This window comes from Artemia franciscana, chromosome 5 (assembly GCF_032884065.1).
Source record: "Artemia franciscana chromosome 5, ASM3288406v1, whole genome shotgun sequence".
Lineage (NCBI taxonomy): Eukaryota > Metazoa > Arthropoda > Branchiopoda > Anostraca > Artemiidae > Artemia > Artemia franciscana.
The window spans coordinates 17,674,685-17,693,351 of NC_088867.1; the positions used below are offsets into that span (position 1 = coordinate 17,674,685).

The window sequence follows — 18,667 nt, forward strand, 5'->3', positions numbered from 1 at the left end:
TGTAAGCTCATCCAGAGTCGACCCAGATCTAAATGGGTACCTGGAGAAATATTGGGAAGATAAACAGGAAGGGTGTGCGAAAGCGCAGGATGGTTGGCCCCCAGCCCCCCATTGCATTCTCTGGCTGAAGGGCCAAGAAATGAAGATCAGCACCGCCGGTAGGGACTGTAAAGTCTAACGCCGTTTTCTTTACTTTTTTTTATCTCAATACACTATATCAAATAAAACAATGTATTTTGAAAGGGTTATGTAGATATATAACTTATGTACAAAGTTTAGTTTACAATCTTGCTTAAAAAACAAACACACAAAAAAAAACAAAAAAAAAACTAACAGTGTCCGTATTTCACAGGAAAAAGTAAAAATTTGAAGCCTTCCTGTTTAAAATTTGCATTATTAAGCATAGTTCACATGCTTCAACTCTTGACCCAACTCAATAGGCACCAAGTCCATACTTAATTTATATGCAGATACTTCAGCTATAATCCTTTCCTTCACCTATTCAATATCAATCAAGTTTATTTTTGGCAAACTACCCATCTATTCGTTCTAATAAAGATCCGTCAAATTGTATAATTACAAGAGCAATAGTGCCAGGAGACAGATTGACAAGCTTAATGACAGGCCATTGATTGAAGGTGATAAACTTTTTTGTCCGTCCTGCATCGCCGCCGGCTGTTCCCCTACAAAGGAAAACAAAAGGGTACTTTTGTGTCATATAAAGAACGAATATAGAATTGAATACCACATACTATATACACTCTACTAAAGGTTGATATTCGGACGGTTAAAGTTTTAACCTTTGTGCTTTTAGTTTAGAAGCAAATTGCTATTTTTATTGTTGTTATTGTTATTACAATTATTATTATTATTATTGTTATTATTATTATTATTATTATTATTATTATTATTATTATTATTATTATTATTATTATTATTATTTTTATTATTATTATTATTATTATTATTATTATTATTATTACTATTATTACTATGAAAGGACTCTATAAATTGCTTCTGCACTTAGGCTACAAAGGCCCGTTACCGCCAAAACTATAGTTATTTCATTTTTAATTTATGTTGTTTTTTTTTTTATTCCTACATAAGGAAATTTGAAGGAATTTGAGTGATTTTTTGAGCAAGTAGAAAAGGATACTAAATATTTAGACTATCGTCGTCGTGAAGTTTTGTTTCTGGAAGAAATCTGCTTGATAGCATCAAAAATCTACTGATGCAGAATAAAAAAAACCGCCAAATTATGGTGGGAGCCCACACTATTTGACCCTGCATACTTAAACGTTCACCATTCTACTTTCAATGATTAATACTCTAAAACATATTTCACGTCTACACCATTCAGTTTCTAAACATACTCAACAATAATGATTTGAAGATAATTTTAGTCCTCAAAGGTTTGATAAACATTCTGCCTGACATCCGTCCATACCATATAAATAAAATGTTACTGCTAATGCTACCACTAATAACAACTCACTGCAATACCAGACCACCTGAGGTCAATACAACTACGCCAGCTCCACTTCCATTCCAATCTATTTAAAGCTCCCTCCTTACATCCTCCCAAGAAGTTCTGGTTTCCTTTAAATACTTCCTTGAGACCTCCTTTAACACATTTTCAGGACAATCTGCTTTTTGTTTGACCCTAAATAGTTTACTGGAAAGGATGATCCTCGGCATTCTGTCACCATCACAGCTTGCAACATTCTAACCATAGTTTGCTGGCAAGTCTTCACATTCCTCCAAACTTTTTTCAAGTGTGAAAATAAAACCATGGGCCTTGGGTATTCTATTTTCAACATCTTCACTGCATCCACCACCATTGCTAATAGTATTACTTGGTAAGTAAAGCTATCCACTTGACCAATCTTTTCGTAACATCATGCCTTCATCGTCACTCAACCTCATTACACCTCGGCCCCAATAATATTGAGCTCATACACAATTTATTATCTCACAGCTCAGCTAGGGCAACTTTGAAGTTCAGCAGAGCGCAGCCCTCAACAAACTAAACTCATAAACTCACTCTCTACGCAGGTCAACTCAATCTACTCAACCCTCAAATTATAAACACTTTTTTCTTTTACTTTTCCTTGTGATATATTTGATTCATTGATATCTTGTAGTAAAACGTTAATTATCGAAAACAAATGCTTTAGGTAAGTTTATTTTTTCAAGTGGCCCAGAGAGTGGTGTATACACATATGGGTCTTGAGCGTCATTCAATATTGCAAAATTTTTAAACTCAAACTTTCAAAGACCAAATGTAAAATTCCATTTTAAATTCGTATAGCGTTTTTCACGTGAAAGTTAAGTAGTTTCTTTATAAAAAGAACTAAACTTGAAAAAAATATAGCCACTCAACACCTCCTACTATTTCCATCTTTTTGTTTTTTCTCACACTTTGTCATATTTGACTAGAAAATCCCTTTCAATCACCCAAGACACTCGAAAAGGGACCAAAATATTTCAATCGCTCATACTACATACAATAAACATGACACGACCCTAGAAATCTGATGAATATTTGATTGTTCATTTTTTCTTTTCATATACTTTCTCCTAAAAACTCTATTTTTGAAAATTTATTTTCCAGTAAATCACGTTGAAATGATTCTTCTTCGTCCATATTCTTATCAAGAACAGGAGAATTTTAATTTAACCGGTTTCAAATCAAATTTCTCAAGAAATAGTCTTTTGCTATTAAATGTGTTTTAAAAAAGTTCTCCATGACTTTTGGCAAAAAACAGAGTTAAGCATTTCGAAAGAAATAATAAGATATTTTATTGAGATAGAATATGAACATTTTGAAAAAAAATAATTGTGCATATAAGTTTTAGTCCTAATTCATAGTAGCAGTCAAATTGTTAACACTAATAACTCGCAACAACTTAAATATGTATAATACACACAAATATATACATATATATATATACATATATATATATATATATATATATATATATATATATATATATATATATATATATATATATATATATATATATATATATATATATATATATATATATATATATATATATATATATATATATATATATATATATATATATTATACCGAAAGTATGGAGAAACAATAAAACTTAAAACGAACAGAAATTAAAAAGAAAATAAGGTGGTGGCTCTTCCTCGGCACCTCGCTCTTTACGTTGAAGTTTGAATTCTGTCCCAATTCTTTAAGAACAACTCCTGAAACATTACGTTCTTTTTCTTAGTGTAAAGAGCGAGGTGTTGAGGAAGAGCAACCACCCTCATATATGTAATAATTTCTGTTCCTTTTAAGTTTTAATTTTGTTCCTTACTTTTAGTTGAAACAACTTGTTTTTTTTATATTTAATATGTTAAAGAGACGAGTTTTTCTCTGAACCTCCAGTTTAACGGGCTTAGCTCTGAAAATTCAGTTGTCTCAGCAAATATACTGAGATAAAACAAATAGAACAACCAGAGTATACGTCATGGAAAGTGGCATAATAAACCGCTTCCAAAAAATAAATCGCATGATTCTACAAATCATCTAAAAAAACGAACAAGAAAGTTACTTTCAACAAGAGAGAAACTTTGTGATTAACCACATGTGATGCCAACCCTAATAATGTAAATATTGAATCCTCTTTAAATAGGCGTACTGAAGAAGAGGCTTGCTATACAATCTTGTTACTATCTTTGTTTATTGACTGAAATATAAGAAATGTTAAACAAAAACTATGGAAAATATTGAAGAATTTGAATATGGTTTCTTCACAAAGAACGAAATAAGTATTATAAATAAATTCGCCATCCCAAACATTAATCATAGGAAAATGAGTTTTTGTACATAAATAAATCTTGTCAAGGCACGCCTAAATTAAAATTTACAGATATACCGTATCAAATTTATTCCAACCAAAAGGTTCTTAGACGCATTCATATTTATTTTTCAATATTTAATACACAAGAACAAAATAAGCGTTACAAATTAAATAGATGGTTGAATAGAGATGGTATTTAAACTTGTAAAAACCAAAATTCCTTTGAAATATCGAAAACTAGACTGACACTTTTTAGGCCATTTGATTTAAAAACAGATCAGGAATTGGCTGCCCTGACCCTGGAATGAAGCTCTTTGGCTAAAAATAAAATTTTTGACCTGGAATTACCTCAAATAAAATTCGTCTAATATATATTTTCATGCTTCTCTTTATCTATCTTAAAGCTAATTTTAGCTTTCACAGTATTTTATAGACTTTTATTTCTAATTAGAAAAATAGGTCGTACGACGTTTAGCACTCCCACTCTTGATATAACTTCAATTTATTCCACATAGACATAAGTTTTCTAAAAAGCTATGTTTAGTCTTTTTATCTTTCATTTGAGTAATTCAGTTTTACCTTCTGAAGTGTCGGCAAATTATGTTACTTTCTATACTTAATATGAATTTCAGTCTCTTGACGAGTAACGAAGGTGGTTCCAATAAAATTCTTTTATTTTACTATTGGATCAAAAATTAACTCTATCACTCCAGTTCAATTACCACTGCACTTACAGGGTTGTCGCTATAAATCTTTTGTCTCGATTTCAGAAACCTTGAAACGATAACAATTCCAAATCAAACAAAATTACTTTGAACTTTTTGCTGAAATACTTTAATTTTGATAATGCTAGTTTTATTATTCAAAGAACAAAGTGACAGGAAAGCCCTAGAGTGAAAATTAGGCTATTTTCTCTATTTTTTTTTCATGACTTTTGATGGGTCGGAGATTGAATGAAGCAAGACCCCTCCATGACAACGCCAAACTTTTTATCTCGCCTTCAAAAAATTACCAAAAATGGTGACAATGTTAGGATCACACTACAAATCTCCAAGTTGATTGAAACAAGACTCAAAGGCCAGAAACTTCAATAGTTTTAACCTGCAAGTTTCGATCTTAAATTAACTTATTTAAGGGATGTGACCAGCACTTACACAATCATTTAGATATTTTTCCGCCGTTTGTAGCGCCAAAGGTGCCAATTTACAAAAGTGTGGAGGGAAAGGAAAGGATTTTTTTACGTTAAAAAAATGACATACAAATAGAAGATATTGTTTAAATCTTGAAGGGGAGCATTTTTGTTTTTTCTTCAATTTTTTTTTAATGGTAACACCAAAAACTGTATTTATTAGAATTTAGAGGATGCAACTTCCCTCCCTCTATGTGGTATATAGATCTTTTCAATTTGTAAAATTTGCTTTGATATGACTGTTCATGTTTCAAATTTACTATCATTGAAGCTTTGCTGATCTAAAAAATGTAAAACCAGGAAGTGGCAAAGGAACCATACCAGTTGAATTTTCTAGTGTTTAGAAGACTCTGGTTTTAGATCTTACTAAATGTTAGTAATTCCTTTGACCCATCCCTCAGGTTTTAGGCTAATTCTTGCTTTTCAGGTGATTGTTTTCTTTTTTCACACTGTTGACAATTCTCCATATCCGCGAACAATTTTCACGCCCCTTTTGAAATTCAATGGTACATTTTGATTTGAATAAACTAAAGCTAAACTATCCGTTGCAAAAATTTAAGGAGCATATAATTTTAGTAACAACATGATTGTTTGTAAGGTTTTTAGGCATTCACACTCTCAATTAAGACCTACATGTTTGTGAGAACACATTCGATTTATGAATCAAAACACTTAAATATGAGAGATAGTTCATTGAATGTCACAAATACCTAAACAACTGTCAGTCAAGATTTGTCAGTCATAAGTTAGACTGTAACACTCTAGTGCAGTGGCTACCAACCGATTTCGGCTCGTGCCCCACCAAGACATTTCTAAAATCCTATGCCTCCTCGTGGCATTTAAATTTTGTTGTTCAAAATTTTACGTTTATTCAACTGAAGAAAGCTTAAAAGGTCATTAACTTGGTATCAATTTTTGTGTCATCCTCCAGTTTTTTTCTACCATTAATGGATAATATTCTCTGAACACAAGAACACATTTTTAGAGGTTCCATAACAGCTGAACCCTTGTGTAACTGAGCCCCTTGCTACTGAAACTATTTCTAATCTTAGAACTGAAACCCAAATTCAAATGGAGTTTAGTTGCACGGACGCTCAGTTACAAGAGTTCAGTTCCACCCATACCTCTTTTATGCAATGCAAAACTTAACTGCAACACTATCCTATATTCAGATGAAAAAGAAATTTTTAAATAAAGGCTCTAAATAACAGTCAGGCGAAGGATGCACGACCCTCTTATAACCCACCAAAATATTGCCACACCCTATCAACAGTGTACATGCCCCACGTGGCGATGGCCCCTAAAAGCTCATCAGTGTCAATCCATTTCTACAGAAGATGGTAGACTCCTAACTCCCTAGATAAATAGTTATTATCCTCATTGCTCTGCAAAATCCTTACATATCCCTTAATGTCACAATTTTGGTCTTTCAGTAAGTATTCTTTTGAGCATAAGGCGGGCATGAAAAGACTATTACTATGCATTTTATTCCATCAATTAGTCTTTTTCCACTGGGCCCAAAAGAGTTTCACTTACTCATGGAACGAACAAGAGATATAAATTATATGTACTCCCTCAATTCCTTACTGTAAATTAAGTGAAAAAAAAACAAGTTTTTTCAACTGAAAGTAAGCAGCAACACTAAAACTTAAAACGAACAGTGAACATTACGTATATGACGGGTTCATTCTTTCGTCAATGCCTCGGTCTTTACGCTAAAGTTCGGATTTTGTTCCAATTCCTTAAGAATGATCCCTGAATCATAAACGGTTTAATTAGAATACATAGCTCTTATGAAAGTACTAATAAGCCATAACGCAAAGAGCGAGGTATTGACGAGGGGGTGAACCCCCTCGTATACGTAACAATTCTGTTCGTTTTAAGTTTTAATGTTGCTCCGTAGTTTGATTGGAAAAAACTTTTATCATTTAATTTCTGATCTTTTTTAAATAAAGCTTGAAAATCATGCAACCCCTTCGTGAAAACTCCCTTCCCCCATGAAAAATTCCTCTATGGAGAGATCTTTCAATGTTTCCTTCTCCTCAGAACCCCAACGGAAGAAATCCGCTCCTAAAACGTCTCTAAACTTTTTGATAACCAGCACTATTTTGTAATGCAATGGCAAAGTTCACATTTTGCAGCCCTTCCCCTGAGACTGAGGGGGATTAAGTCATCCTCAAAGACATATTTATTAGATATTTTGCCTATGCTGAATAAAATGAATATCTCAAAATTTTGATCAGGTGACTTTGGGAAAAACGAGCATGGGAGGGGGTCTGGTTGCCCTCCAGTTTTTAGATCCCATAAGAAGGGCACTAAAACTTTTAATTTTTATTTGAATGAGCCCTCTTGAGACATTCTAAGACCAGAGGTCAATATATCCAACCCTGGGAAGAAAAAAAAAACAGACAAAAAAGAAAATAAACGTACAGCCGTGATCTTTCTTTAGGTAAAAAAAAAAATACAAAATTCCATATTTTTACAGATAGGAGCTTGAAACTTCTACTGTAAGGTTCTCTGATACTCTGAATCTGATTGTGTGATTTTCATTAAGATTATATGGCTCATAAGGGGTGTTTCCTCTTTTTCTTGAAAGTAAGGCAAATAATCTCAGGCTCGTAACTTTTAGTGGATAAAATTAAACTCGATAAAACCTATATATTTGAAATCAGCATCAAAATTCAATTATTTTGATGTATCTACTGGTATCAAAATTCTTTTTTTAGAGTTTTGGTTGCTATTTTAGTCAAGTAGCTCCTTACTTACAGTTCGGTACCATGAATTGTTTGATACCCAGTTTGATCGGGAATTTCCAAAAATTGTTTGATAATGTAATAAATATAGCCAGCTGTTATTACAAGTGTGGAATTTACCGAAAATTATGCTAACATTTGAATTGAAAAATTTGCTACCTAGTGCAAGTATAACGAGGACTTTCACTCTTAAGAAGTAGCAACAGAAGAAAAGGAAAGTCATTTATAGCATTGCTCTTTCTTTGAATACTTGCAGCTTTCATTTCGAAGCATCGACGTAAAAATGAAGGAGGAGTGAGCAGATGGGGTTTCACTTGTATACTCGATAGTTTCTGTTCGTTTGAGTTTAACTTTACTCCTTATTTTTATCTGAAGTTTACTTAATTTTAAACCTAATTTATATCTTAATTTAATTTCTAAAGTAACTCAAGCTGAGTGGATAGTCATCCCCTGAGGGGAAGTATACTGAGGAATCCCCCTGCATCTATCGCTCTTTACGTATATGTGTAACTTTTGTTTAAGGAAGTTCAGGGATAATGCTCGTTTTGGTGTTTTTAACTTGAACAATAATTTAAGATCTACCAAAATATTAAAGAAGCTGCCACACTCGTCAAATCTTCACTTCCCATCGGTACCATATGGCACCCACGAGTACTATACCTAACAGATAAAAACTTTTCCCCCCATCAAAAATGTAGGCAAACACATTCATAGTTTTAGAGCATACATAGATGTGGACGAAATAGACAAGTCTGTCACATTAAAACGTTCCTAAAATGGCTGAGGAGACTTAGAAAAACTGCTGGCAGATGTTAAACTTATTACATCAACCTTGACAACAACTAGGCTTTACGGGTAGAGACCCTGCCCATGACAAAGAGATAATAAGCAAACCAAATCATCGTTCAGATGCCAGTGGCTCTCAAAAGCAAAATATGGTTATCTCTTAGAAGGTTGATGAAGAACGCTAGAGCTCCTAATTTTCCAGAAGAAGATAATCTCAGTCTGCTTAGTGATCATACCAAAAACATCATACGGAAATGTGCAGCCCTTGAAGATATAAAGCTGTTGTAATACCACCTGCGGCCTTACAGATATATACTTTTAAAGGATCGTTTTCTTGTGGATAGTATATCAATGGAGAAATAAAGAGAAATAGATGGTCTGTAAGCTTCAACTCTGGCCTCAAAAGGGGAAAAAAACACAAATTATAATACATAGTTGATCACTTCTTGATTTAATGTCTTGCAATTTCAGCAGTATGGGACCATATGTTGTTTTTTTTTTATTACAGGCTTCAGGTTTTCATCAAAAGAGGTGCGAGCCCACTAGTCTTGGTAAGTACCTCGCCTTTTAATTTTGTTGTATCTCTTACACGTTTTCTTGAACGCCTCAAGAGTATGATTTTCCAGCACTATTTCTGCAGGGATCCTCTGGCAAAACCCTTCTTCAAAAATTCCTGGCGGGGTATACCCTGCGCAATGTAGTACTCCCGAGCTGTACTTTATAAGAAGAATGCAATATTTAACTAAGTTGCTTTGATATCCTATACCCTCGGCAAAAAAAAAACAATTAACTAATCAATGATATTTCACGCCATGGGACACCACTGTCGATCCTTCTATCAATTTACCATAACAAAGGATTAGAATAGTTGCCTTTCAATAAAGCTACAAGGAAATCCCCCTGAGCAATTACAGTCATTTGGTTATATTGTCTCGAAGTCGGGAAAGACCGTGTAATATTTCCTATTCGTATCACAAAAGAAAGTCCAATCAACGAATAATGAAATCATTTTCTTGAAGGTTGAGAGTCATTGAAAGATAAGGTGCCTTGTATTGCCTTTGAATAATGCCATCTGTCATTTCTTTTGAAATTGCTTTTTAACAAAAAAACATCTATAATCTATCGGAAAATGTCAAGTACTGATATATGCTACAAAAGTTAGTTTTTATTCAAATTAATCCAGTTTAATTAGTGCTACAATACGAATTAACAACCAAAAGTATATGATTTCTAATTGGTTTCAGTATTAAGAGACACTTTGTGGTAGAGAACCATTTGCAAAAAGCAACCGATGCCAATAGTAATCGAAACTCCAAAATAGCATCCAAACATAACAAGAAAATGACAATTGCTGCCATTTTTTGATGCGGAGCAAGAATGGCGGCCCAAATAGCGCCACTCTGCAAACGAAAGAACATCTTAGATAACTAATTGACTTTGAACCATTGAAAAATTATATAAATAGTTCCAAATTTATGGCTTATTATTGCACAGAGACGGATTCGCTACTCAATGTACAAGTAGCAAATACAGGATGAACAGTTCAGACAATTAGTCGTAGATTTCATTTGACTGACTTAATTTGTTTGAGATATCGTTCGTTTATTGGTAATATTGCATAGTATTTAGTTTATTTATTTACACAAGGCCCTTCAGATGAATTTGAAGGTGGGAATAAATATTTAACCTCTGAACTTATCTCGTTCGGAGGAATATGATATGAGGGTTGGCAACTCATCTTATTTCTGATACAGTGGTTTCGAAAAAAGATAGATGTTTAGCAAGAAAAACTTTTTAAACCTCCAATTTTGTTTTTCAGCATTAATAGCGAATTCATTTGTTCTAAGCCCATGATTCCCAACGTGGGGCATGCAGCCCACCGATGGGGAACGGGAATATCTTGTTGGTCTGGTCAGGACTTGCACCCTTCGACTGACAATAGTCTAGGGTCTTGACTTAAAAAATCATGTAAATGACGTTATATTCACATGCATTTAAAGAGTAAAACAGATACATTATAGTATTGTAACGACATCATGCATTGTATGAAAGGTGTTTATACAGGCAAAAATTATCATTCGTGTCAAATACACTATGAGGACAACTCGAAAGAAGATACCAAGTTAATGGCCTTATATACTTCTTTCAGGTAGATATGTGTATAATTTAGATTAACAAAATTTAAATGTCATAAGGGGGGTATCAGGATTTTAGAAAGAACTAGGCTGGGCACTGACCAAAAATGATTAGAAACTGCTTTTCTAAGCCAAGATAAGCCATGATTCGTAGAAGCTGCTCCCGAAGCCAGTTTGAAATAATACAAAATTTTCCTTGAAGGGGTTGGTCTAAATGCAGTGCCACCGACAGGTTGCAGGTTAAGAAAAAAAAATCTCGTCGCCCCATTTAAATCATTAAAATAATTTAAAAGTACAATGGGGACTATGTATTAAACCTTACAGAGCCCAAATTGGGCTTGATCGAGTGAACGCATTCTAATCACACTTAGTCTTCCTTCAATATATTGAGAACTGCCAGTTATAGACAATAAAGGCAAGGAAATTGATGGTCTTTTTATACCGTAATGATCTGGCTTACGCAAGAATATATAAAGAGATATTGTATCCGACACGTTCCTAATGACAAGAAATACAAAGCTAGAATTTCCTCAAGTTCTGAAATATCATATTTTAATGTTGGTCAGTGTTATGACTGCCTGGTGCAGTCCACAATGCTTTGACAAAATCCGAATTTTGGTTTTGAGAGAGACACTGCACTGAATCGAAACATGTAGATCCAACAAGTTTTCAAAAGGGTGCATCAGAGAAATCTTTGGAACAGCTGAGTGTATTAAGATGAAACTTTCAGGGCTAGGGAGATGTTGAACTAACTAAAAGACACTAAGTCCATCTAGGTTATGAAAAGGGTGCATCCACGATACCTCAGGAGTCGCTAAGGATACTGAGCTGACAATTTAAGGGTTTGCTGAGGGGTTTTTTAAAACTAAATCAAAAGACACAAGACACCAAGACAACTAACACAAAAACACATCACCCCTTTTGACATATCTTGGGAACGGATGACGGTAATAAGTAGAAACTTCCATGGTCTGTGGAGGGGGATGTTGAAGTGGAGGCTTAAAGCTGAGTAAAAAAAACAGTAAGTGTACCCTGGTTCTCACAAAGGTATATCTAAAATATCTCTAGAATGGCAAAAGGTGAAACTTCCTGGGAATATATAAGATATGTTGAACAAAATAAAAATAAACTATGTATGCATCCAGATTGTCAAAAAGACGTATATGCAATACCTAAGGAACGATTAAGGCTATTAAGCTCAAAGTTGCATAGAATCATGAGAGGATGTTGACATAATGTAAAAGGTACCGTGCATCACATGGTCCAAAGGATGTATCTGGAAAAGTGAAAGTTTCAGTACCAGTTGAAATACAAAACGCACTATGTACTTCCAGATGGTTAAAGAACGCATCTTCAAAATCTTGGGAACAACTAAGGATACTATGTTGAAACTTAAAGGAAAGCCGAGGGGGATATTGAACTAAATAATAGGACACTATGTGTATCCAAGTTGTCAAAAGTACATGTCTGCAATATCTCAGGAGCTTTAAGGGTATTAAGTTGAAATTGTTGGAGAATGGTGAGGAGGGTCCTGAGCCAAATCAAAAGACAATATACGTATCAAGGTTATGAAACATCACACATACATAGTGTCCCAGGAACTGCTAAGAGCACTAAATTGGAATTTTCAGTAAATGACGAGTTGGAAACTGAGCCAAAATCAAGTCGAAAGGCATTAAGTGCATCATGGCTGTCAAAATGGCATATATTTAATAACTCAGGAGTAGTTAAGGATATCAGGCTAAAACTTTCAGTGAGAGTTAAGGGGGATATTGAACTAAATCACAGGATATTATCTGCATCCAGGCTGCCAGCAGAGTTTATGGGCAATATCTCAAGAAAAGGCTAATGATACTCAGTTAACCCTTTCAGGAAATACTGGGGGACCAAAGGACAACTAAGGGACCTAGATGCAATTGTGAAGAATCACTGGATGGGGAGATCTAATAGATTCTTAATTTAGACTAAATTGTTTGACTAGTTATTATAAATTAACGGCTTAAGTGACCCGTATGCAACTATGAGGGAATATTGGATGGGGAGACTAAGTATAATTAAAATTTTGGCTAATTTTGACTAACGAAATCTTCATTCATTACCAATCTTCAGTAATTTTGGTTGCTATACGATTTTCACTTTTTGTTTTCTAGATGCTATGGCAAACAAAATACACGACTTGAATTAATAATAGTTTTCAGCAAAGCGCAAGTGAGTTCTGTTCTTGTGAACGACCCTAGTTAGAAGGAAACTACCACAAACTCCTGTTCGTGGTATTTTTTGTCTATGTTGTTTGACTTGATCCGTTACTCTAATATCGGTTCTTTTGGGGTTAATTAATTGATTGATTGTGATTTATGTTCGTTTTAGGCGCGACTTATTATTTGACTTCATTTTTGTTTTTCTTTGGTTTAATCCAAATTTGGTTTAATCTCTTTCATTAGACAAAAGACAGGGGCTCACACCCCTCCCCTACCCCCCAAAAAATATTATTGACGTGTTTTGACATTGATCTTATATATTTCAATCCATACTTATTCTGCAAACTCATATTAGTAATCAGAGAGTCAAAAATGATGAATATATTAATGTATGCAGGGAGGGGCATCTTTAGAAAAACAAAGAACCCTAGAAATGTAGGGCTCTCCAATAAAGCAGAAAATCCTTGCATGATCGGATTGTAATTTGGTTTGACATGTCCAACATTTGGGAGTATTTACTTAATTTGTTTTGTTTTGAATATTTATAATGTAGCCTAAGAGCAGTATCAGATTCGAAACACAAGAAAAAATCGGGATCAAGGACACGTAAGTTTTGAGCCTTCAATCAGATAATGAGAACTATTTCGTAACATCTCTTCATCAACGTCTGACATAACCTTTTTGCATAAAAATAGTGGGTTGAAGTCAAAGAACCCATCCTTGGGTGACTCTGGTTGAAAATCCTTCAAAAAGAATCTCGTTTTAAACCCTCTATTATCTAAATAGAAAACCCCTGCACGCGATAGGGAGTAGGCGGGGGATGAATGGGATACATTCTTTATTACTCATTTGGGCTCCTACGATCTAGTTCATTGGTTAAATAAAAAAAACAAGATTTTTTTTTTTAACTGAAAGTAAGGAGCGACATTAAGACTTAAAACGAACAGAAACTATTCCGTATATGAAAAGGGCTATCCACTCCTCAACACCCCGCTCTTTACGCTAAAGTTTGACTCGTTCTCACAACTCTACTTTTCAAAACAGTAAGAAAAAACTTTAGCATAAAGAGCGGGACGTTGAGGAGGGGACAGCCCCTTTCATAAATGGGTTAATTTCTTTTGGTTTGAAGTTTTAAGGTCACTCCTTACACTCAGTTTAAAAAACTTGTTTTCTATTTAATTTCTCGACGTTTTTGAATTAATGCACGTTTTGAATTTGGCTCACCGTATATTAATAATTAAGAACGAAATTTGTATATTAATTTTTACTTTTTACAATCTTATAATAACCTAAGCTTGATTTTTGCTCCAGATGCTTAAAATCTTTAAACATCTGTCAATCTTCATCAATCTTTATCAAATTAAAAAGGCAGTTCAGTTAGAATAATAACATTTTTCGAAAGTAAAAAAATAATGTTTAGCGTAAGAGCAAGCTATTAAGGAGAGGGAACCCCCTCAAATACGTAACGTTTTCTGTTCGTTTTTAAGTTTTACTGTTGCTTCTTACGTTTAGTTAGAAAAAAAACTTCTTTTTATTTAATTGCTGATCATTTTTTAAATAACTTTGGGAAATCCAGCTCCCCTCCATGGAAAATTCACTTCCCCACGAGAAGTTTCTCCATGGAAAGACTCTCTCATGCAACTGAAACTAGCGATATTTGTGGAACTAATTTTGTAAGGCATAGTAACAGAACAGCTAAAGAGGTCGAAACTATTTTTATGAAAATGAAAGTTGCAAGGTGAGCAATTCTCAAATGCTTGAAATGAATGAAAGAAAAGAACTTAAAAAAATATCCGTAATAATTTATGTCCATTTTATGTTTTAACGTTACTCCTTACTTTCAGTTGGAACAAACTTTTTTTTTTATTTGACAACCAACATAAGCCGAGGACTAACAGTATCTTTGGTTTATTATCACATATGAACCATAATTATGAAGCTGTTTAACATAAAAATAAATGTTAAGATTGGCCAGAAAATAACACAAACAAATTATTGCTTTTATCGGTCATTATTCAACAAAATTCAAACTTTAGCGTAAAGAGTGAGGTATTGACAAAGGGTGAACTTTCTCATTTGCGTAACTTGAGGGGTTTGCCCTCTCATCAATACCTCACTGTTTACGCTAAAGTTCGAATTTTCTTCTAAGTCTTTAAGAATGATCCCCGAATCACAAAGGCCGTTTAATTAGAATTAATATTTTTTTGAAATTGCTAAAAATACATTAGCGTAAAAAAGCTAGGTATTGAGGAGGGGATGAACTCCATATATACGTAATAGTTTCTGTTCGTTTTTAGTTTTAATGTTTTAATTCTTTCAAGAAAAGATACTCCCACGTCATCAAATCCTCCAACTCCTCCTCAAACCCTATGATAAAAAATGCCCCCTGAGGACGAATTAATAACCAATACTATGCGTAAACAATGGGCAAAGTTCATAACTTGCAGCCTCTTCCCCGGCGATTGTGTAACTCGTCCTCAATGACATAGTTATCAGATATTTCAACTATGCTGAACAAAATGGCTATGTCAAAATTTTGATCCAGTGACTTTGGGAAAAATATGAGCGTAAGGCGGCCCAAATGCCCTCCAATTTTTTGGTCACTTAAAAAGGGCACTAAAACTTCTATTTCCTTTCGAATGAGCCCTCTCGCGAAATTATAGGACCACTGGGTCCATAGGATCACCCTGGAAAAAAAGGCAACACGCATCCGTAGTCTTTCTTCTGGCAAAAAACACAAAACTCCACATTTTTGCGCACAGGAGCATGAAACCTGTACAATAGGGGGTTCTTTGATTCGCTGAATCTGTTGGTATGACTTTTGTAAAGATTCTGTGACTTTTTGGGAGTGTTTCTCTTTTTTTTAAATAAAGCAAATTTAGACTCGTAACCTATGATGGGTAGGACTATACTTCAAGAAAACGTATATATTTAAGATCAACATAAAATCCGATTCTTTTGATGCATCTCTTGGTAACAAAATTCCCCTTTTAGAGTTTCTGTTACTATTGAGCTGGGTCACTCCTTACTTACAGTTCGTTACCACGGACTGTTTGAGAATATTTATGCTGTTCTGATTCTAATAAGGTGTTTAAAGGTCAAGTTTTTTCTGAGTAAAATATGTCTACGGAAATTCTGTTTTTATGGATTTTTTTTTTTTTTTTTTTTTTTTTTTTTTTTTTTTTTTTTTTTTTTTTTTTTTTTTAGTAGTTATTTGGGCCTTTGCATGTGGACATCTGTCATTTCTGCAAGTCGTGCTTTCTTTGTCCGTTGACCGTTTTGATCGAAGTGCCTAAGTTGAAATTACTACCCATTAGCGTACGAGATTTGAGACAACTGGGGACCAATAGGGGTTGAATGGATTAAATTAAAAACATGTTTTTTAACGGAAAGTAAGGAGCGACGTTAAAACATAAAACGAGCAGAAATTATTCTGTATATGAAAGGGGCTGTACCCTAGTCTACGCCCCACTCTTTACGCTAAAGCTTTTATTGTTTAAAACATAGAACTGTGACAAAGAGTCAAACCCTAGCGTAAAGAGCGGTGTTTTGAGGAGGGGACAGCCCCTTTCATATATGGAATAAATTTTGTTCGTTTTGTGTTTTAATTAAATAAAAAAAAAAACAATTTTATTAGATGCAAGTAAGGAGCGACATTAAAACTTAAAACAAACAGAAATTATTCCGTATATGAAAAGCGCTGTCCCCTCCTCAACGCCCGGCTCTTTACGCTAAAGTTTGACTCTATCTCACACCTCTACTTTTTAAAACAACAAAAAACTTTAGCGCAAAGAGCAGGGCGCTGAGGAGGGGACAACCCCTTTCATATTGAGATTATATATAGTGGGAATAGTGAGATTCATATTTCCCTTTTCATATACTCGGAATTATCGGAATAGTAGATAATTGGAATTAGTAGAAAAAATATTTACAAAATAAGCTGATGAAAAACTATTTAAACATTGGTAATACCAATGATAATAGCCGGTAATCCCTTAACGGACCTACATTCAACAAATAAGTGTATCACTAAAATTAGCATACTCCCCCAAAAGATGAACTGCTTTATTCTGAATCGTCCTCTGGTCTAAAATGATAAATGTGAAGTAGTACAACACTTGTCTAGGGGAGTGTTCTAGGGGAGTGTTCACCCTTAAGGGTTCGAAGCTCCCAAACATCACACAAACCATTTTTTCCTTAATGTGAAGAAGATTTTTCTTTTGGCACAGATTCAAAACACATTCACATTTTTTGAACTTGGGATTATCATTCAACCCCATTATACATAAGAAGGATTTGTAAGGGAGCACTTCTTTTTAAGGATACCCTCAATGCTAATTTTGTATTTGAAGCTCTGACACTAATAAAAATCGAACTTCCAGAATCTGAAAAAAAAACAGATGCATTGATAAAAGCTGTTTTCTTTCAATATATTTTGGGATAAAAAAAAATGTTTAGAATGCTGGTCTCATCCTGTTTGGATTTATTTGACATGTTTTCTTGTTCAGTTTATTATCATAAGCGTTATCATCAGACTATTACAACAATTTTATATTCAGGTTTCATTTCGTTAATTTCATTCTGTCAAAAAGTATTCATTTTTTTCTTTTGATGCCAGATATACAAATTGCATCAGCTCTGGAGTTACCATTTCGGAACACTTTGCACTATAAAATCTTTAAAATGGAATCTTCCGGCAATCATCTTTGCGCAAATTCGTTTTGAATACTAAGCCGAAATCACATAGCATATACACATTTTGAATCAGTTTCAGAAGCAAGATTTTCTAGGACCTCCAAAATACAAACGGCCAAAGCAGTAAAAGTTGACTTTTTCGATAAATATTGGAGTCTTCAGCCCCTACAGGCAAACACAATCTTCAAATTTTACCATATTTGAACACTCAGGCACTAAACTTTTCAAGAAATCTTATTTTTTAGACACACTAAGCGAAATCAACATAAGATATAGACCTGTGGTTCCCAACGTGGGACGCAGGCCCCGGCGGTGGGGCATGGCAAACTTTGGTGGTTCACGGACAGGACATGCAACTTTCGGCTTACTATACTTTATAGCCATAAATAATGACGAGAACCACACTGCCTTTTCATAATATAAATACAGAAGGGAGAATAATGATGACTTTTTTTCCCAATACAGTGAACGAACAATACCTACTTGAATATTTCGGCCCAATATCTAAGGGCCGTCTTCAGCAATGAAAACAATAAACAATAACACACTTACAATAAAAGTTCTTGGTTAAAAATCGATTTTTTTAAATTAGCCTAGGCATCATTACTTCTGAACGAAAAGTTCAGTAAAGACTGTGTGATAAAAGCTAACATTCTACAAGCTAAAAAGGTTTATTCATTTCATTGCAATAATTTCTTATTGCGATGTTTGCCTTCTCTGCAGCTAATCTTTTAGTTCTTTTGGGATTGGGCTTGTTTTTATTGGTTCCTATTTTGTTTTATTTTGAATAGATTATTTCCTATAATTAATTTTGTGTGCATAAGGTTGAGTGTGTATTCACCCAAATCTCTATTTAGGGATGTATTATTATTTAAGTTTCGTTTGACTTCGATTGCCTTGCGGACAGTTTGTTTGATTCATAGGTATTGATTCATACTAATCAGAATTGTTTTGTCGAATAGAACATGATGGTTTGGATTTTAAAAATAGGATTGCTTAAGCTGAATCGAAAGATATGGAGCTATTTTTAGATTTTAATGCTTTTTTAATAGTTTCTTTTTGTTGCTGCAATCTTGTTCCTAAA

General features: G+C 34.0%; 1 protein-coding gene across 2 annotated transcripts in view; it reads right to left on the reverse strand.

The window, feature by feature from the left end:
• Nucleotides 1-217: 217 nt before the first annotated feature.
• Nucleotides 218-18,667, reverse strand: part of LOC136027043 (zwei Ig domain protein zig-8-like) — a 170,214-nt gene continuing 151,764 nt past the window's right edge. For both annotated transcript variants that reach the window (XM_065703964.1, XM_065703965.1), the window contains exon 6: nucleotides 218-683. In XM_065703964.1, coding sequence (XP_065560036.1) covers nucleotides 577-683 — 107 coding nt within the window. In that variant the 3' untranslated portion in view covers nucleotides 218-576. The remainder of the gene's footprint in view (nucleotides 684-18,667) is intronic.